Here is a 16767-nt window from a genome sequence, read left to right as displayed (position 1 = left end):
GATTGAGCGGGTTACCTGATGCCACGATGCGTTGCATATTGTCTAAATTGGGAGACGTGTCTGTGCTGAAAAGACATGTGGAATTGAAACTGCAACATGCTTTGACTCTCCAACTCTGTGTTACCGCTTGTCAGTAAGTTTGACAGACCATTGAATGGACAGAGGCGTGTCCGAACTTTTGGTTACCAATATCATGGCGCTTATCGATGCCATGAGACTTGAGTCTCATACATGCCAGCCAAGGGTCTCGCCAGCATTGGATATGTACTACGTAAGACCCGGTCCGTGGATCACGATCTGAGTTGGACGATGTGACCATGGTGCAACGACACGGTAAGCGAGCCGTGCTATGTCGATGCCTTGACGGCCGCAGAGGACTCGGCATATAGATCAAGGTTAGCTATCGTGCCCCTCGTGAGTCAGCTTTGGCAGGTCTTCAGAATGGCAGTCGGCGTGGTGTATGGGCATCATTAACGGATATGGGAGGTTCAGAGGCCATCATAATCTGGAAATGATGCGACAAACATTTTGCAGGAATCACTTCGTCTTGGATAGATTTGGCTGATGCCTACTCAGTTCAAAGATCTCTCATCACCTCCTCAACAGCCCTGGCTGCCATTCTCTTCCTCTGTTCCTCTCCCATCCCCTCGCCGGCTTCCCTCACAGCTTGGAGTTTTCTCATCATCTTCTCAATCTTGGCGATGTCGTCCTCATCCAGGTCCTCTAACCCAACTCCACCAGAAGCACCCTCCTTACTAGTCTCTGCCTTGCTGGATTCTGAGGGTTCCTCGACATCCTGGCTGGACTCCCATATGGCGCGTCGTAGACCTTCAAAGTCTGACTTGTCGAAGCCAAAGCCCATCTTTTGGGGATCTAAATCTTTGTCATCCTCATCTGCCTTGGCTGAGCTCGTTTCAAAGTCACCAAACTCGGAATCTGATAGTGGTGCTTCGAGTTGAGACCAGTCGTTTGCTTCGAGGGCTTCTTTTACTCGTGCAACTCCTGTTTTTTCTTGTCCTTGTTAGTAACTTTCTGTGAGCGACAGATTCGACATACCGCCAAATTCGTTACGACCAGTATCGCCTTTTCCGCCAAGAGACACAAACTCCAGTCCAGCCTCTGCGCAGATCTCATCCCATTCCTCTTCGTTGCCATCTCCTCCCACGCCGATAGCTAGTCCTACGCCATCCCACTCCCATCCCCCTAGTCCCTTCCTCAGGACTTTGCCGATGTGCTCTACTAGTTCCTTTGCCGGGTGATCCTTGGACGATGAAATCGGACCTGCGGTGAAGACTACTACTACACCTCCTAACACGGCGAGCACTTCTGCGGCTTCGGGGGAGAGAAATGACTCTGACCATTCAGAAGGTGAGGCGATGAGGTCAAGCCAGATGGGAACTGTGGTGGAATAGTATGGTGTTTTGAGGGCGAGGCTATGAGTTGTGCCTGCGATCCCGAGGGAGGGATCTGGTGATTCTGGGGCTGATCCTGTGAGGTCTGAGACTTGTCAGTGAATTTTGTGGTGAATGATGTCAGTTTACATTTCGTAGATGACCACTGGCATATCTGGATAAAGTGAACTCACCTTTGACCAACTTTGACAAAACTGCTGTCTCATTCTCAAGGGCCACAGCCAGTATTCTTCTTGAGCTGGAACTCATCTCGGCTTCAGTCATCGTGGTGGCTGTATATTCAAGTCTGTATCTTGAATCCGAAATGAAATGTGAAGAATGCAAAAAGAGAGTGACTGCAGTATAAGTCTTGAACTTGATGAATGAGATTGGTAAGGGATGTGTAGATGATGAGTGAGCGACATTGGTGGGGTGGAGGGGCTGATAAGATAAGAAAGAAGCTACCCTGGACCTTGGCACAGAATATCGATTTCGCCAGTATCATATCCAATTGTCAGCTGAGGGGAAGTATTTTGCTCTTGGGTATTTGGTTCTTATATAATATAAGACCCTTAAGCCCTTCGCCATCATCTGTGTTGCTTTAAATCCGGTGATGTTGCCTCTGTAGTGACTCAACTCATGATGTGAGATATTGATATCAACGCAGCAATATGATCTCGATAGGACAGCTCAGACACAAACGAATTAACATTTTGAGTTGGGAATAACTATCATGAATCATAAATAAAAACCAATGCAAGGCAATGCAATCTTATACGCCAGCGCTTCCATGTAAACCCAGGAGCGAGCTCAATCTATGCCCCAACACCACCCAAACACCATCAAATACACGGCGAATGTCTTCCACTCCCCTCTCCATCACCTCCCCATCCAAATGTCCGCTGCAGAACCTCCAGTCCCGCTCTCATTCCCCTCGCGGAATCTTCAGCCCCAGGCGCCACACACTCGTCCACTATATCATCACGGCTCAACCGTCCTCGTCGCCTCGTCTGAATCGCCTGCTCGATCGGTCGTCGCCACAGTCTGAACCACTGATCTTCACTCATACATGCATATCGGAGCGTTCCCTGCCTGTCAGGCCGACTTAGCGACCATTCCACGAATACCGTCTCGTACCACCTCGTCCGCAGCGACACCCATGGCCAAGTGAATATCCACAGAAGAGAAACATAAAATAAAAGTACAATCCATCGTGTGAGGCGCCATCGATTGGCTAGGCAGTGGTTGTATATCTCAACCCGTCCATTCGTCGTAGGAAAGGTTATGTTGACTTCCCCACGATATCCCGTCCCCCGCACCAAACTCTCCAGCCTAGACCCCACGAGGGCGAAGTCCCAGCCCGTCAAGCGCCGCTCCAGAACAAACACCTTTAGACCGGCTCTGCTCGCACAGTATCGATAGCACCACTGCGCAACACCCGGCGTGCCCTCCTCAGGCGGTCCGCTGCCCCCAAACCCTGGCGCGCGCGTCATGCTCACTGTCCCGCGGCGCACCTTGTCGAAGTTGTTCACGGCGCGTATGCGTCTCCACGAACGGCGGGTTGCCATCTCTTGATACAGCAGGGGCGTGAGTTCAATGTGGATGTCAAAGTCGACACCCTTGCCGGACTTGCGGTCTAGACCCTGGATGCGGACGTATGGTCTTGGTGGTTCCTTGGCGAGCTCTGAGATGTGCTGCTCGAGAAATTCAGGGTCTGTATCAAGACGCTTGTCGAGATAGTAGACTACTCTGTCGTTGGACGTCCCCTTGAAGGGATGCAGACCAAGGGAGGATGAGCTGCTGGGCAGCAGGTCAAATGGATTCGCGTGAGGTCCTTCATTGTCGACTACAGTGTAACTCGGAGGCGGATCATCCTCTGAGCGGTCCGTATAAGGGGTTGCATTCTGCTGTTGGCGCTGGTCCTCAGGGTAATGATGCATCGGCATTTGTGAAGTAGACGTCTGCCCACTCGTCACGCTCTCCGAGTCCAAATGCGGAGGAGTCTGCGACGATGCCATGCTCGACTGTATCCCCACCAGCGATAAAGTTAATCGCCCTTGACGGGGTTGATGAAGAACGATATATATAAAAAGTCGGGGATGCTGAGCAAGTTCTAGAATCCTGATGGAGTGATGAGCACGTGCCCAATTTGACCTCGCCACAGCGGTACACGTAAGTATTGGCTGTGAAAAGTCCGCGGTAGAAGAAATGAGGGGCGAAGAGAAATAAGTAGACAAGAGGGGGGAAAATACGAGCAAGCGAATGAAACTATTTTATAAGACAAGAGCTAGAGTTGATGCTATGTTGTCAAGTCGTCAAGGCCAACGAACCGTTTCTGTAACCCAGTGACGAAGAAAAGATACGTACCTTGCCCTTGTGGTGCTGCCTGAGAAGTCATGCATGCCATGTATTGAGTGAGCAGGGATGATGCAGTTATTGAAACATTTATATGAATAGACGGTCTACATACTCTATACTGTATGTATGCACGGTAATAGTGGAAGTCGTATTAAACTATTCAAGTATCAGTTCATGCAATCTCGACGCCGAATTGCGGAGAAGATCTCATCCACTTGCCGGACCCACTTTGGCATTGACGATGGCTTCATTTGATGACACTAGATAGATATTACGACTACCACAGTATCATGATGCGCCTAGACTCACGCCACACAGTAACTTTAGGCATCACAGCACCAGTCAATGCTCCAACTCATAATTATAGGCATACGCCTTCTATAGTTTTATTCAAGCCCATGGCTCATCCCAGAGTCCATTCTCCCCCAACTTTTAATCCTCCTCTTCTATACGTGACAGCCTCTCTTTCTCCTCCTATGGATCAACATCCACCAAGCGTCCAGAATCCCACTTCTTCTTCGCCGCCTTGAGGAGAACATCCAGCTCACCACTCATCTCGCACATGCTGCGGAACGTACCATCCTTGTTATTGATGAGTTCCCATGGGTGAGCATATTCCACCACCTCACCCTTGTCGAGAACGAGCACCTTGTCGTAGTCCACAATGGTCGCTAGTCGATGGGCAATTGTGATGACTGTGCCTGTGAGCTCGCGGATTGTTTCTTGGATCTTTGAGTCGGTGGCGTAGTCGATGGATGCTGTGGCTTCGTCCATGACTAACACTGTGGGAGACTTGAGCATGGCTCGAGCAAGACACAGAAGCTGGCGCTGTCCTTGGGACAAGTTCGAGCCTGATGCCGCGACTGGCGATTGAAGATTCAAGAAGAGGTTCTTGTTGGTCTTGGCAGTTGGTGAGCTTGGTGAGCCAGGTGTTTGTGTCGGCGTAGGTGGTGATGTTAGAGGCTCATCAGGACCAATGAGCTGTACTCGTCGAAGCGCCGCAAAGATCTGATCATCTGTATATTGATCGAATGGATCCAAGTTGCTTCGAATCGTGCCGTGGAATAGTGTAGGATCTTGAGGCACAATAGTGATGTTCTCTCGGAGATCCTGAAGACCAATGCTGCCAATCTCAAGTCCGTCGATGAGAATCTTGCCCTTGTCTGCCTCTAGCGCTCGGAAAATGGCCAGGGCCAGAGAACTCTTGCCTGCACCTGTTCTTCCGACGATACCAACCTTTTCTTGCGGCTCAATCTTGAGCGTAATGTTCTGCAAGACAGGGCTGAGTTCCTTTCGGTAACTTGTGGTGTAGCCCACAAACTCGACCGACCCCTTACGAGGCCAGTCTGCTGGAGGTCGACTGTCCTCAATAACAGCTTCTGCCTCTTGCTCAACGTCGAGATACTCCTTGATGCGTTCCATAGAGTTCATGTTTTGCTCGTTAATGGCATAAAGGCGTACAAGCCACAGCACACTCTCGGTGAAGCTCAATGCGTAGCTCAGGGAAATACCCGCGGCACCAGCATCCGTCTTACCAAGGTTAAGGATAAGGAACATGCCGGCAAAGAAAGCTACCAAGTCTCCCACAAGATCAGCCCTAAAGGCCAGCCATCTATTGCATGCCCACAGGTAAATGAAGGGTCGACTCTGAGTGTTGATCTTTTCCAGATTGTCCCGGATGAATCGTCGCTCGTCACCATAAGCTCGAATGGTTGTCATGCCACTCAATGTTTCTCCAAATTGCTGGAACAGAGGACTGCGCTGGACTGCCTCAAGACGCTTCAGATCGCGAGAAGCTCGGAGGTAGAATGCGGCGATGAGGTAGAACAGAATAGCAATACCAAAAGCGGCATACAAGAACTTGGGTGTGATGTATGCAATCAGGCCAACCGTCATCATCAGAGAAATGCCACAGCTGATGACTCCAATTGCCACAGGTGCAATTTCTTGATCGACCGCCTCCAGATCTTTGCTGAATCGGTTCATCAACTGGCCCAGTGGCGTGACATCAAAGAACTTGAACTTGGCTCGCGTCACAGATGCTATCAATCGATCGTGAATGCCCTTTGATGCCGTCAACGAACCCAGGAAGATCCAGAGATCTCTGAAGAGAGCTGCCATGGCACCGGCAATTCCAATAGCAGCGAGAATCGACAAGTAGTACATGGCATTGACCCCATGCGGGTGGCCTTGCGCAGAAAAGGACCCATCGAGAGGCTTCAGGTCTTCCGCAGAGCCGAGTCGGATAACGTTGGCAAAGCCGACAGCATTGAATTGCGTAGAAGAGTACATAGCCGGCGCGACCTTCGACTCTGGTGTACCATTGACGTACTGGTTCGCCCATACACGGACCCAGAGATTGGTGGCCAATCCAGAAACCTGCTGAGAAATAAAGACGAAGAGGGCGACAATCCAGAACCACCAGGGGCCCATGGACTGAAGGTACAGCTTGAGAACGGGCCACTTGACTGACCCAGTGGCCTTGGTTTCTTCCATGGCATCCTTCTTGGGTTTGTTCTGTGCGTCCTTCTTAGAGCAATCCACACCATCGAGAGCATCACCTTGGCCGTTAACAGTGGTTTCATCATCGCCGACGCTTGAGGGAACACGAGAAGGAATGCGCGAGGGGTTGGCTGAGCCGGGACGAGACTTTTGAATCTCCTCACCAAGCTTGCCAGAAGCAATAACCTCAGCTGATGGACCTTGGATATCAACTCGGCCATTCTCAAGAAGGACCACATAGTCGGAAGAGGGAACACAAAGGGTCGTGTTGTGTGTGACGAGGATACAAGTACGGTTTCTCATAAGGGGGCCACGAATGCAGTTGCTAAAGATCCATTGCGCGGTGTGCGAGTCAACAGCGCTGAGACAGTCGTCAAGTAGCAGATGGGCAGAGTTGGAGTAGAGGGCACGAGCAAGGGAAATACGTTGCTTCTGTCCACCAGAAAGCGTGATACCCTTCTCTCCGACCAATGTTTCGTCGCCGTGGTCGAGAATCTGGAGATCGCGTTCCAGTGCACAAGCCACAATGACATTGCGGTACCGTTGCTCGTCAAATGGCGCAGAGAAGAGGATGTTTTCGCGCACGTTTGCGTTAACCAACCAAGCAGATTGTGCGACATAGGCGATCGTGTTGGCGAGACCAGTCTCAGGATCAGGATGAACATCTTCTCGGCTGCGGCCACCGGGACAGTAGACGCCTCCTTCTAGCAGCGTCATTTCACCAAGAAGTCCCATCAGCATGGATGTCTTTCCAGAACCTGTAGGGCCTGCGATGATGTTCAGTTTGCCGATCTTGAAATCAATATCCAGATCCATGAGTCGGAAAGCACGGGCACTATCCTCAGCAACAGTGTCTTTGCTACCCCACGTAAGAGTAGCATTGTTGAAACCAATTCGTCTTACACCTTCATCATCCACATTATCCAAGCCAAGCTGAATGTACTTGTCGGTCTCTTCCTCCTGAAGGAAATCTTCCACACGATCGATAGAAACCTTGGTTTCCTGGACGTGGGCGAACATGTCACCAAACTGGTCCAGCGGGACACGGAGGAGCATGAAGAGCGACATGGCTGTAAAGGCGATGGATGGTTTCAGGGGCTTTTTCTCAACGACCGTGTAAACAAGGAACGAGAAGAAGGTGATGAGAACGGGCACGGAGTTCCAGATAGCTACAGCCAGTGCCCAGACCATGAACCTCGAACGCAGAGCCTTGAGTTCCAGCTGACGCTTCTCGTCAATGATGCGGCCAAAACGCTGTTCCCAGGCAAAGTACTTGATGATGCGAATGTTTTGCAAGACCTCGTTGGTGACATTAGTACGCTTGTCGGTGGCTGCAAGAATTCTCTTCGAAGTGATGGTGAAACCCCGAGCGAGGCCGTAGTTGACAGGCAGGAGAAGGACCATGACGATGATGCCAGGGATAGCACTAAGACCCATGACCTGCCAGAGCAGTACAACGGCAATGACCAGCTGCGTAGGAGCGGAAGCACACAGAAAGTGCAGGTAGGCAGTGACTTCGGAAATCTTGAAACTGTCGATAGACATGAGGTTGATAATGGTGCCCAGATTGGCCTGCTCGTCGCCAGAATCTTCTTTCTTGTCGTCCTTGATACTCTCGTGGGCAGATTCGGCATCGTTGGGAGAAGCTTTCTTATCGTCCTTCTTCATGCTCAAGGCCCGCTTAATCTTTCCAACAAAACCATTCTGTGTCTCGTCTTCCTTGGCGGGGCTAGCTTTATCTTCAAGCAGCACCTTGTCCTTGCCTGTGGAAGCCTTGCGACGCAGCGCTTTGGCATAGATGTCGCCGATAATAAGAGCTCGGACACGGATGCAGATCTTTCGACCAATCCAGAGAGCTTGGTTATCGGCGTATGAACGTATTAAATCGACTACAGGAAGGCCAATGACATAAAGCCAGATGACATTGATCGGTAGGTTTGTTTCGGTTTGTTTCTTCAATCCTGCATTGTAGTCTTCAACAAACTCGAGAATCACCTTCAAAAGAAGGGTTGGCGCAAACGTAAAGAGGCCAGCGAGGACCGCGAGGGCGCATTGAATCAGCAGGTCCCGCTTGAAGTACTTGAGCAGATGCACCGCCAGAGAACCAGTTCGTTTCATCTGGCGGTAATCAGCAATAACAGCAGCGGCCTTGTCCTTGGGCAACAGGTTCCAGACATGCTCCATTTCCATTGGAGCCTTCCAGCCCTTGTAGACGATCGCATCAACCCAGCCAAACACAGCCAGAGAAAACAGACTGGCCAAGGGCTCGCGCGAGGGTTCAATTCCGTCCTCCCATTCCAAGCGGACAGTTTTGTTGCCCTTTCTAGTGGTCATTGCCATTAAGAAAAGGAGTGTAATAAATGCAAACTCCACAATCGTTGTGATCTTGTCGGTTCGGCTAATGTCATCTTGGAGGAAGGCGGATCGAAAAAGAAAGAGCGAAAGAACCCAGTTGAAGCTGTAGAGAAAAGCTGTATGATTCCAGAGATGAGGACCGCGTCGTTTCAGAGCACCAAGCACCAGACGCAGAGTCGAGAGGATGAAAACGTAGATCCAAATCAGTAGACCAGTAATCGCTGCAGGGCGGCTGTTACGTCCCTTGCTGCCTTCAATTAGCTGAAGAATGTTTACAGCAATGAGACCAGCGATGGCAAGTTCCTCTACGACCTGCGAAACCAATTGTCCAGTAGGTGTGTCGGCTTGGACTATAGAACCACGAGTAGTAGTCTTGACAAGGGCCAATCGACCGCCGTTAATCTCAAGTCCATCATCGTCATCAGAATCGTCAACCTGCACGGGAGGAAGATCGGTATGGCTGTGGCGTCGGTCCTCGCTTGCAAGCTGTTGATAACTAGCTTTGGACTTGGGCCATGAGCTGAGGAGGCGGGAGATGCTTGTCCAGGCCAAAAGCGCAACGGAAACGAACAGGGCGATCAGAGGGAGTAGAATCTGCAGGTAGCTAGAGTAGTACAAGAAAAACGGTCAGTCAGCTTTTTACAGCATAGGGGTCAAGACAGGGAGCACAAACTCTACTCGGAAGCAGACGCTGAAGTCATCAATCTCCCATAGATTTCCATTGCACTGCGCAAACCCCATTGTTTCAGAGATATTGCTCACGTCGAGCTCACTGGTGGGGGACTGCCGCAGAGGCGGAGAGCAAGTAATTTGAGATGTCGCGACAATGAATTGATGGGATTGTGCGTCAAAAGAGTTCTAGATAACGGTTTCGGGCAGGTGATGGTCAAAACCCAAGGTGGGTTGCACGAGTGCGTCGGACCGGTAGCGGTGGCTGCGGCGCCGGAGGTCTCGAGGCAGTCAAGGTATTGTGCAGTCCTGTCGGAGCTTTGTCGCAATGATCCCGGTCAAGCGTCACTTGCAAGCACCATCGATAGAGCGTGGCGTGACGTGAGCGATTGCAGAACCCGGATGGTCGACAAGACTCTATCTCGAGACCGTAATTGCGCTCCTTTGCGATTCCAGTTTTTGAGTCGTTCAGCGCTCAATCGTAGCGTATGATGATGCCGAGGTCGCAGATTGTCGTGCTGATCATCGATCAGATGCCGTCAAAGTTTTGTATGCGAACTCTGAACACTCTCCGACGAATGACGTCTTTGTAGAGAGCGTGAAAGGACCAAGAAGAATACTCTGCAAAGAAACTGAAAAAATGAAAGAATATCGGTACCGATGCCAATAGAAGTATTAGATGAAGAATGCAGTCGAAACAAAAGAGTTTTGACCGTGACTTGCAGGAACTAAGAAAGGAGGAGGAAGAGACGAAGAGTGCGGCGGCTGTTGAAGAGAAGAACCAAAACGAACCGAACGAACGAACGGGGAAGGACAGGCCCAAACAACACAAGTTCCGAGATACGTTATGGATTCACACGCACGCACGCAAGACAAGACAAGACTTTACTCTTGTTGGATGGCACCGGGGGGAGAGGAAAGTGGAGGGCATGTGTCGGTGTCCAGGGAGTGAGATGCAAGCTATGAAGCTTTAGTGGGGCAGCAGATGGCCTAGAGCTAGGTACAGTTCAGTAGGTGAGGTAACGATGGCTTGCGATGCGATGCGATGCGATGCGATCCCTACAGATGATGAATGCAATGTTGCACTGCTCTGTAACTTTGCGAAAGCCTTGGATTCAGTTGGCGTCGGGTTATTCCTTGACTGACAGAACTAACCTTGACAAAACCTCTAGCCTCAACGATCCATCCTCTAGACCCGTTTACCCACTACAAATTTCTCACAAGTCGTCGTGACAAACATTGGCAATCAATGATGCGAGCAATCCAATCTGTATGTTACCCCAGTTCTACCTATACTGTAGGACGGGGCTGCGGGGATATCACCTCGTTTACTCCGTTTCAAGCAGGTGTCAGATTCTCAAATCAACACAATCAATTGAATGCTACAAATGTTTGCACGCTCCAATACTACTGATTGATAGCAAATTATCCTTGCAAAGGGTCACAAGGATATCGATGTTGAGAGCAAAAACTCAGACATGTCTAGACAAGGTATTCTGACCGCACAGACCCAGTTAGCGTTCAAACTTGAAGATACCTAGCCGACCGCTACAAAAGTGCCCTTTGCATCAGGTAACTCGCTCCGACAGTCTTATCTAACAGGTGACGTTACGAGACATTGGCTCGGAATTAATACCGACAGACTGTAAAATGATGGATGGCTCGAATAAACAAAGGGCGAGGTTGTAGGGCAAAGTAGTGGTAAACATTGTGAGTTGATGCGGAGGAACGTGCAGTTGTTTATGAATCAGTGAAATGCCAGTAGTCTTGACTAGTTTCCACGCACCTACCTGTATGGTAGACACGGCGATAATTGGGATCGTGATCGTTACAATTGAAGTTTGTTTTGAATTAATACCCAATTGATTACATTGACATATCAAACATTTGACCATGATTCCCTACCTGTATACTGGCGTTCCATTCAAGAGGCTCGTATTGTTCTTTCATCTGCCCAGACGAATTGTATCTGCAGACAAAGACCATCATAAAGGTCAATCATATTGTCTTTCTTTGTCTGATCAATAATTACCATTGCATCCTAACCATATCATGCAATTCGCGACAAACGTTCCAGTCAACCATCACACAAACTACCCTAGAAAGAACCATCTCCACAACAACACCACATGAGCTAAAGTCTCGCGTCTCTTTAAACAGGGATCATGTCTTCAACAGCTTACATATGTGCCACCCTGCGGTCTGAGCGCACCCATCACAGTTGTGTCCGTAGGTCTATCATATGCAGAACATACGCCTCATCCAATCGCTTATAACTCTGTTTCTCACCTATCAATCGTCAAAAACACCACCGAGGCTCTATATATACCGTGCTATCATCCAATATTCAATAACAATCATATTCTCAAGCAACACAACCTTCGTACAACAAGACATGTGTCGTGCATTCAGCCTCAACACATGCAAACCGTCAGGTTGATCACAATCCCCTCTTTCGTGATTCGCTATCCCTCACCGCCGGCTAATACACTCGTTCCTTATCGTTACTCCAGGTCCCCGGGGCCTGGGGGAAACGGCTCCCCCACGTTCTAATGCCGTGTAGTGGTTACATTCAACGTCTTTGACCAATCGAAGTCTGATGACCTTGCAGTTGAACTGGGTGTGTTCCTGTTGGACCGTGATGCAAGGGCCTCACTTCTGCAGGACCGGTGAGACCTGCAGTGATGAGACAATCCGTGAACTAGACTCTGGTGTAGATGCTGTCTAGGGAGACTGTTTCCTCTTTGGTTGTGTACTGTGCCTGTGTAACAGTGTACAAGGGTTACAGTCGTCTCTTATCCATTCCTATGTCAACTACCCTGCAGACAGTCAAGCGAAATCGGATGTTGCACAATAGGCATTAAATATATGTCATTCATAGATCGTTCTTGAGTTACTACGGAGCTCATCCGTACCACACACGTGGCTTTCAGACATGGCGTCCCTCTCCAACCAACCCGTCATGACAGCTCTTGAGCTATTTTTGCTAATAATGACACAACAGCCTTTAATGACTGTCCCAATTCCTTCCCAGCCAATATGACATCACTACCCCGACTCCTCCGGCTTGTTGAGCAAAAAGGAAACAAAAACATGTTGACTATTTTATCTTTTCTTCCTCTTTACTGTTGATACACAAACGCCCGTCTTAGCGGGCCACAACGAAGGCTGAATCAATCGTGCCTTGTGTTCGAGATGGCTGTTTAGCCCATAATCATGCCCTTCATACCGGCCATGTCACCCTCCTTGGCGGCGATTTCGAAGTAACCGTAGATGATACTGTAGATGTTAGTATTGCGATTGACGAGTTAGGAAGAGATTCAACTTACGTGACAGCAAGGAGAGTACCGGTACCGGAACCAAGAGCGCCCAAAAGGTCACTGGTGACGGAGAGCGCACCAATGCAGGCACCGCCAAAGGCGGCGGCAGTAGGAATGATGCGCTTGAGCTCCTTGTACATGGACTGATCACGGTGACCAGCCATGACGAGACCCTGATCCTTGAGCTGCTTGGCAACATCACGAGGGCTGGAGCCAGAAACCTCAATCCAGGTCTTGGAGAAGAGAGCACAAGCACCAAGCATGTAGACGATGTAGGCGCTCATGTGGATAGGATCGAGAAGAGCCTCCTTCAGGTTCTGGGGAGGAGACATGTAGTAGACGAGACCAGAGGTAGCGTGGAGCTGAGAAGAACCATCCTTAGCCTCCCAGACACCGAAGAGACGGACAAGGAGGTTCTCAGAGAAGCGGGAGTAGAGCATCTGACTGATAAGGAAGACGTTGGAAGAAAGAGCGGACTGCAGCATGATGGGCATGTTGGAGGTGTAGAACAGGCGGACGGGGTAAGATCCACGAGCACCACGCTGGCGAGAAGACTTGACGGGGATCTCGACGCGGAAACCCTGGAGGTAGATGACAGCGGCGAAGACGGCAATGGTGGCAAGGAGGTTCATGATGTTGGGGAGGTTCTGGCGGTAGAAAGCCTCCTGGAGAGCTCGCTGCTTGTTGGGCCAGGTCATGAGGAGGTGGAAGAGGGCAATGACAGCACCCTCAAACTCGGGACCACGGCCAGTGTTGATGGTGGTGGGAGAGAAAGCCTTCCACATGATGGACTCGCAGATGTTGGTGGCAATGAACAGAGAGATACCGCTGCCAAGACCGTAACCCTTCTGGAGCAGCTCGTCGAGGAGGATAACAATCATACCGGCAACAACGAGCTGGAGGATCAGGAGGAAGACAATACCAGCACCAAGGTCGGAGGGAGGTCCATAGAGACCGGAGAAGACGTAGACAGTAGCAGTACCGGCGGAGAGGATAAAGGCCAGAAGCTTCTGGGCGGTCTGGTAGAGCTCGCGGTCGGACTTGAGGTCAAGGTTGACGTCGATCATGTGGGTGCCAGCAAGGAGCTGGAAAACCATGCCAGAGGAGATGATGGGTGTGATACCCAATTCCATCAGTGTACCACGGTTACTCGCGATGACCATTCGCAGCCAGTATAGAGGATCCGAGTTGTCGGAGGAGACGATACCGTAGAGAGGCATCTGGCTCATGACCAGGAAGATGAGGAGGGTGAGGGCCGTCCACATGAGCTTCTGGTTGAAGGGGATCTTGGTCTCCGGCTGCTGAACCTCTGGGAGGAACGGCACGAACGGCTTGACCAGATCGAGGAATCGTACTATCGAGCGCAGCCACTGTTAGCTTTTCTGTCCGATGATTCGCGATGCCAATTGGCAATTGCGCGCCATTTTGTGATGTCGCGCGAGCTTAAACTTCCAAGCTTTCAGCTCCAGACAAGGAGAACAAACTTACGGGAACTCATGGTGGGCAACGAGACTAAAGGGACAGAACAAGAATTGGACTATTTCATCCAATGAGGGGAAGAAAGAAGGAAAGAAAAGGAAGATGCTGAGCTTGAAGAGCCCAGGCGATTTGAAGGGTCGATGGGAGAATAATTAAAGGAGAGCTGGGGGGGCGGAGGTTGGCGATCTGGCTTCAATGAGCCCAAATTGTAGATGTGTCCAATATTGGGAGTGGAGTGGCACGTGACCTCCAGGGGCGACTCGAGATGGGGAGCTCCAGCTAAGGTTCCATTCCCTGAGCTTCTCCAGGTAATAGCCTATAGGGAGCTAGCGAGCTGTGAACAAAGGGGTTTCAGCCTCTGAGACCAATTGAAACTAACCTTTGAACCCCGCCGTAATTTTTCCGTCAAATGACTCCGCTTTGCCTGTTCTGGAACATTTGAGGGTTTGACTCAATATTGTTCATTCACTGGAAACACGGCAAGGGCAAGTATTGGGATCAATATTTATGGCTTTATCATATTAGATGCTTCGTCGCCTGGGTCCTCTTCTCAGGCGAAATGTCACTACAATGTCTAGAAAACCTCCAGCAGAACCCCTGGTGGTTGTGCTAGGATCAACGGGCACGGGCAAGTCAGATGTAAGTTAGCATAACCCATGGTAGAATGGCTCTGACGAATATAGCTGGCAGTTGAACTTGCAACTCGGTTGAATGGTGAAATCATCAACGCGGATGCTATGCAGTTGTATAATGGACTGCCAATCATCACCAACAAAATCACCGCTGAAGAACAGCGTGGCATTCCTCATCATCTTCTTGGACATATTTCTTTGGATGAGCAACCATGGGATGTTGATGATTTCAAGAGGGAAGCGACTCGGACAATACGAGAGATTCGTGGCCGAGGACGGTTGCCCATTCTTGTGGGTGGTTCGCAGTATTATGTCGACCCCATACTCTTTAAAGAGGTTATTCTGGATGACATAGACCTGGATATGTCCAAGTCATTTCCAATTCTGCAAGAGTCAGGTGAAGTTATGCTCCATGAGCTACGAAAGGTTGACCCTGTCATGGCCGATCGATGGCACCCCAAGGATCGCCGCAAGATCCAGCGATCCCTGGAGATTTACCTTCGGAGCGGCAAAAGAGCATCCGAATACTATGCCGAGCAACAAGCACGAAAAGAAGCAGCCCAGCAAGACGCCAACAAGCAGCCCTGGGAGAATCTGCTATTCTGGGTCTACTCGGAACGAGATGTCCTGCGAGATCGTCTCGATAAGCGAGTCGATAAGATGCAGACGAGTGGACTCATGGATGAAGTCCGAGAACTTTACGAATTTAAGAATAAAAAGGAGGCGGAAGGCCAGCGTCTCGACATGACAAAGGGGATATGGCAGTCAATTGGATATAAGCAATTCGAGCCATACTTGTCTGCTGTTGACGAGGGGCGAGAGGCTGCAGAGCTTGAGAAATTGAAGAGCGCGGGACTTGAAGAGATGAAGTCGGCAACGAGACGATACGCTGTCTATCAGACTCGCTGGATCAGACTGAAGCAAATACCGCGGCTACGTGAGATTGGCCCAGAAGCTATGAACAACATGTATCTTCTGGACAGTACGGATGTCTCTGCATATGGCCAGAACGTCGTTGAGCCGGCGGTCAAGTTAACACAGCAGTTCCTCAAAGGCGAAGAACCTCCATTACCGACTGAGATTTCGTCACTTGCCAACGAAGTTCTCACACAAGTTGGGAATCCTCCACCAAAAGCAACACCATGCAAACGTACATGCGAAGTCTGTCATACAGTGTTAATGACGGAAGAGGCATGGAAGCAGCATTTAAAAAGTTCAACTCATCGACGGGTTGTTCGCAAGAAAGCTAGAACGTCTTTGGTACCAGTGGAAAAAGTGCCCGAGGACATAGATGAAGGAGACTCTGGGCCAGAGCTGGGGTCCATGTTTTCAGAGTGATCAATACAAACAGTCAAAACCCGTGCCCCGATCCGAGTCCGTTCCATGGATTCCATGGAGCCGGTATTGAACAGTCACGTCACTTGCGACCATGATATGAGAATTATGGTGGTGCGAAAAGCTGGCTGTTCAAGGTCATCGCTTGAAACAAGATACCGACACCAGATGCCGTCATCGGATCGACTCGGATGCTAGCCGTTGATCCGTCTAAACGAATAACAGAGGCATTCCATGTTTCAACAGGCTGTTTGACATGCCGTGTGAATCATCAGTCTGCCTTACAAATCGAAGTGCCCTGAAATCCTAACCGGACTCCGAAGACTTCGAGAGCAGACAACTGCCCTTGAACTATTCCATAGGGCTTACCGTAATTATGATGAGCTGGCATTGAATTCACCATACCGGGACGATCTATGCGAGGCCCCTTTGCTTGATCAAGGATCATGCCAGTTTGCACAATGGTCAGCTGGCCTAGGATGAAAGGGACGATAATAACCCGCTCACCCGAATCAGGCACAAGACCTTTAACGCGGGCAGATCATGATACAAGTCAGTTTTGATGAATTACTACTCTTCAGAGCCTGATAGGTTCACCGGACACTCGGTGATATCACGTCCGTGGGGGGATACCATCAGAACGCGAAACATAGACAAGGATACGAAAACCATATGGGACCGGGCTGTTCCCACAACCCGACGAGAGAGAGCAACACTGAACACAGA

The 16767-nt window shown here is 50.1% G+C and overlaps 5 protein-coding genes across 5 annotated transcripts; 1 reads left to right on the top strand and 4 right to left on the bottom strand.

Annotated features, from left to right (window-relative positions):
* Positions 1-577: 577 nt before the first annotated feature.
* Positions 578-1676, bottom strand: J7337_009345 (uncharacterized protein; the record flags this gene model as incomplete). Its single annotated transcript, XM_044826944.1, has 3 exons — positions 578-1002; positions 1057-1398; positions 1586-1676. 3 exons carry the CDS (start codon positions 1674-1676, stop codon positions 578-580), a joined length of 858 nt encoding a protein of 285 aa, XP_044677538.1.
* A 1105-nt stretch (positions 1677-2781) lies between these two features.
* On the bottom strand, positions 2782-3337 carry J7337_009344 (uncharacterized protein; the record flags this gene model as incomplete). Its single annotated transcript, XM_044826943.1, has 2 exons — positions 2782-2868; positions 2906-3337. 2 exons carry the CDS (start codon positions 3335-3337, stop codon positions 2782-2784), a joined length of 519 nt encoding a protein of 172 aa, XP_044677537.1.
* Positions 3338-4223: 886 nt separating this feature from the next.
* Positions 4224-9347, bottom strand: ABC7 (ABC transporter 7; the record flags this gene model as incomplete). The annotated part of the gene is made up of 2 exons (XM_044826942.1): positions 4224-9210; positions 9280-9347. The coding sequence occupies 2 exons, from the start codon at positions 9345-9347 to the stop codon at positions 4224-4226; spliced, it is 5055 nt and encodes a 1684-aa protein (XP_044677536.1).
* Positions 9348-12478: 3131 nt separating this feature from the next.
* SEC61 (translocon subunit) lies at positions 12479-14093 on the bottom strand (the record flags this gene model as incomplete). Its single annotated transcript, XM_044826941.1, has 3 exons — positions 12479-12554; positions 12605-13949; positions 14084-14093. 3 exons carry the CDS (start codon positions 14091-14093, stop codon positions 12479-12481), a joined length of 1431 nt encoding a protein of 476 aa, XP_044677535.1.
* Positions 14094-14644: 551 nt separating this feature from the next.
* Positions 14645-16044, top strand: J7337_009341 (uncharacterized protein; the record flags this gene model as incomplete). Its single annotated transcript, XM_044826940.1, has 2 exons — positions 14645-14713; positions 14758-16044. 2 exons carry the CDS (start codon positions 14645-14647, stop codon positions 16042-16044), a joined length of 1356 nt encoding a protein of 451 aa, XP_044677534.1.
* Between the last annotated feature and the right edge of the window lie 723 nt (positions 16045-16767).

This window comes from Fusarium musae, chromosome 7 (assembly GCF_019915245.1).
Source record: "Fusarium musae strain F31 chromosome 7, whole genome shotgun sequence".
In the NCBI taxonomy this organism is placed as follows: Eukaryota; Fungi; Ascomycota; class Sordariomycetes; order Hypocreales; family Nectriaceae; genus Fusarium; species Fusarium musae.
This window is presented reverse-complemented; position numbering and strand designations above follow the sequence as displayed.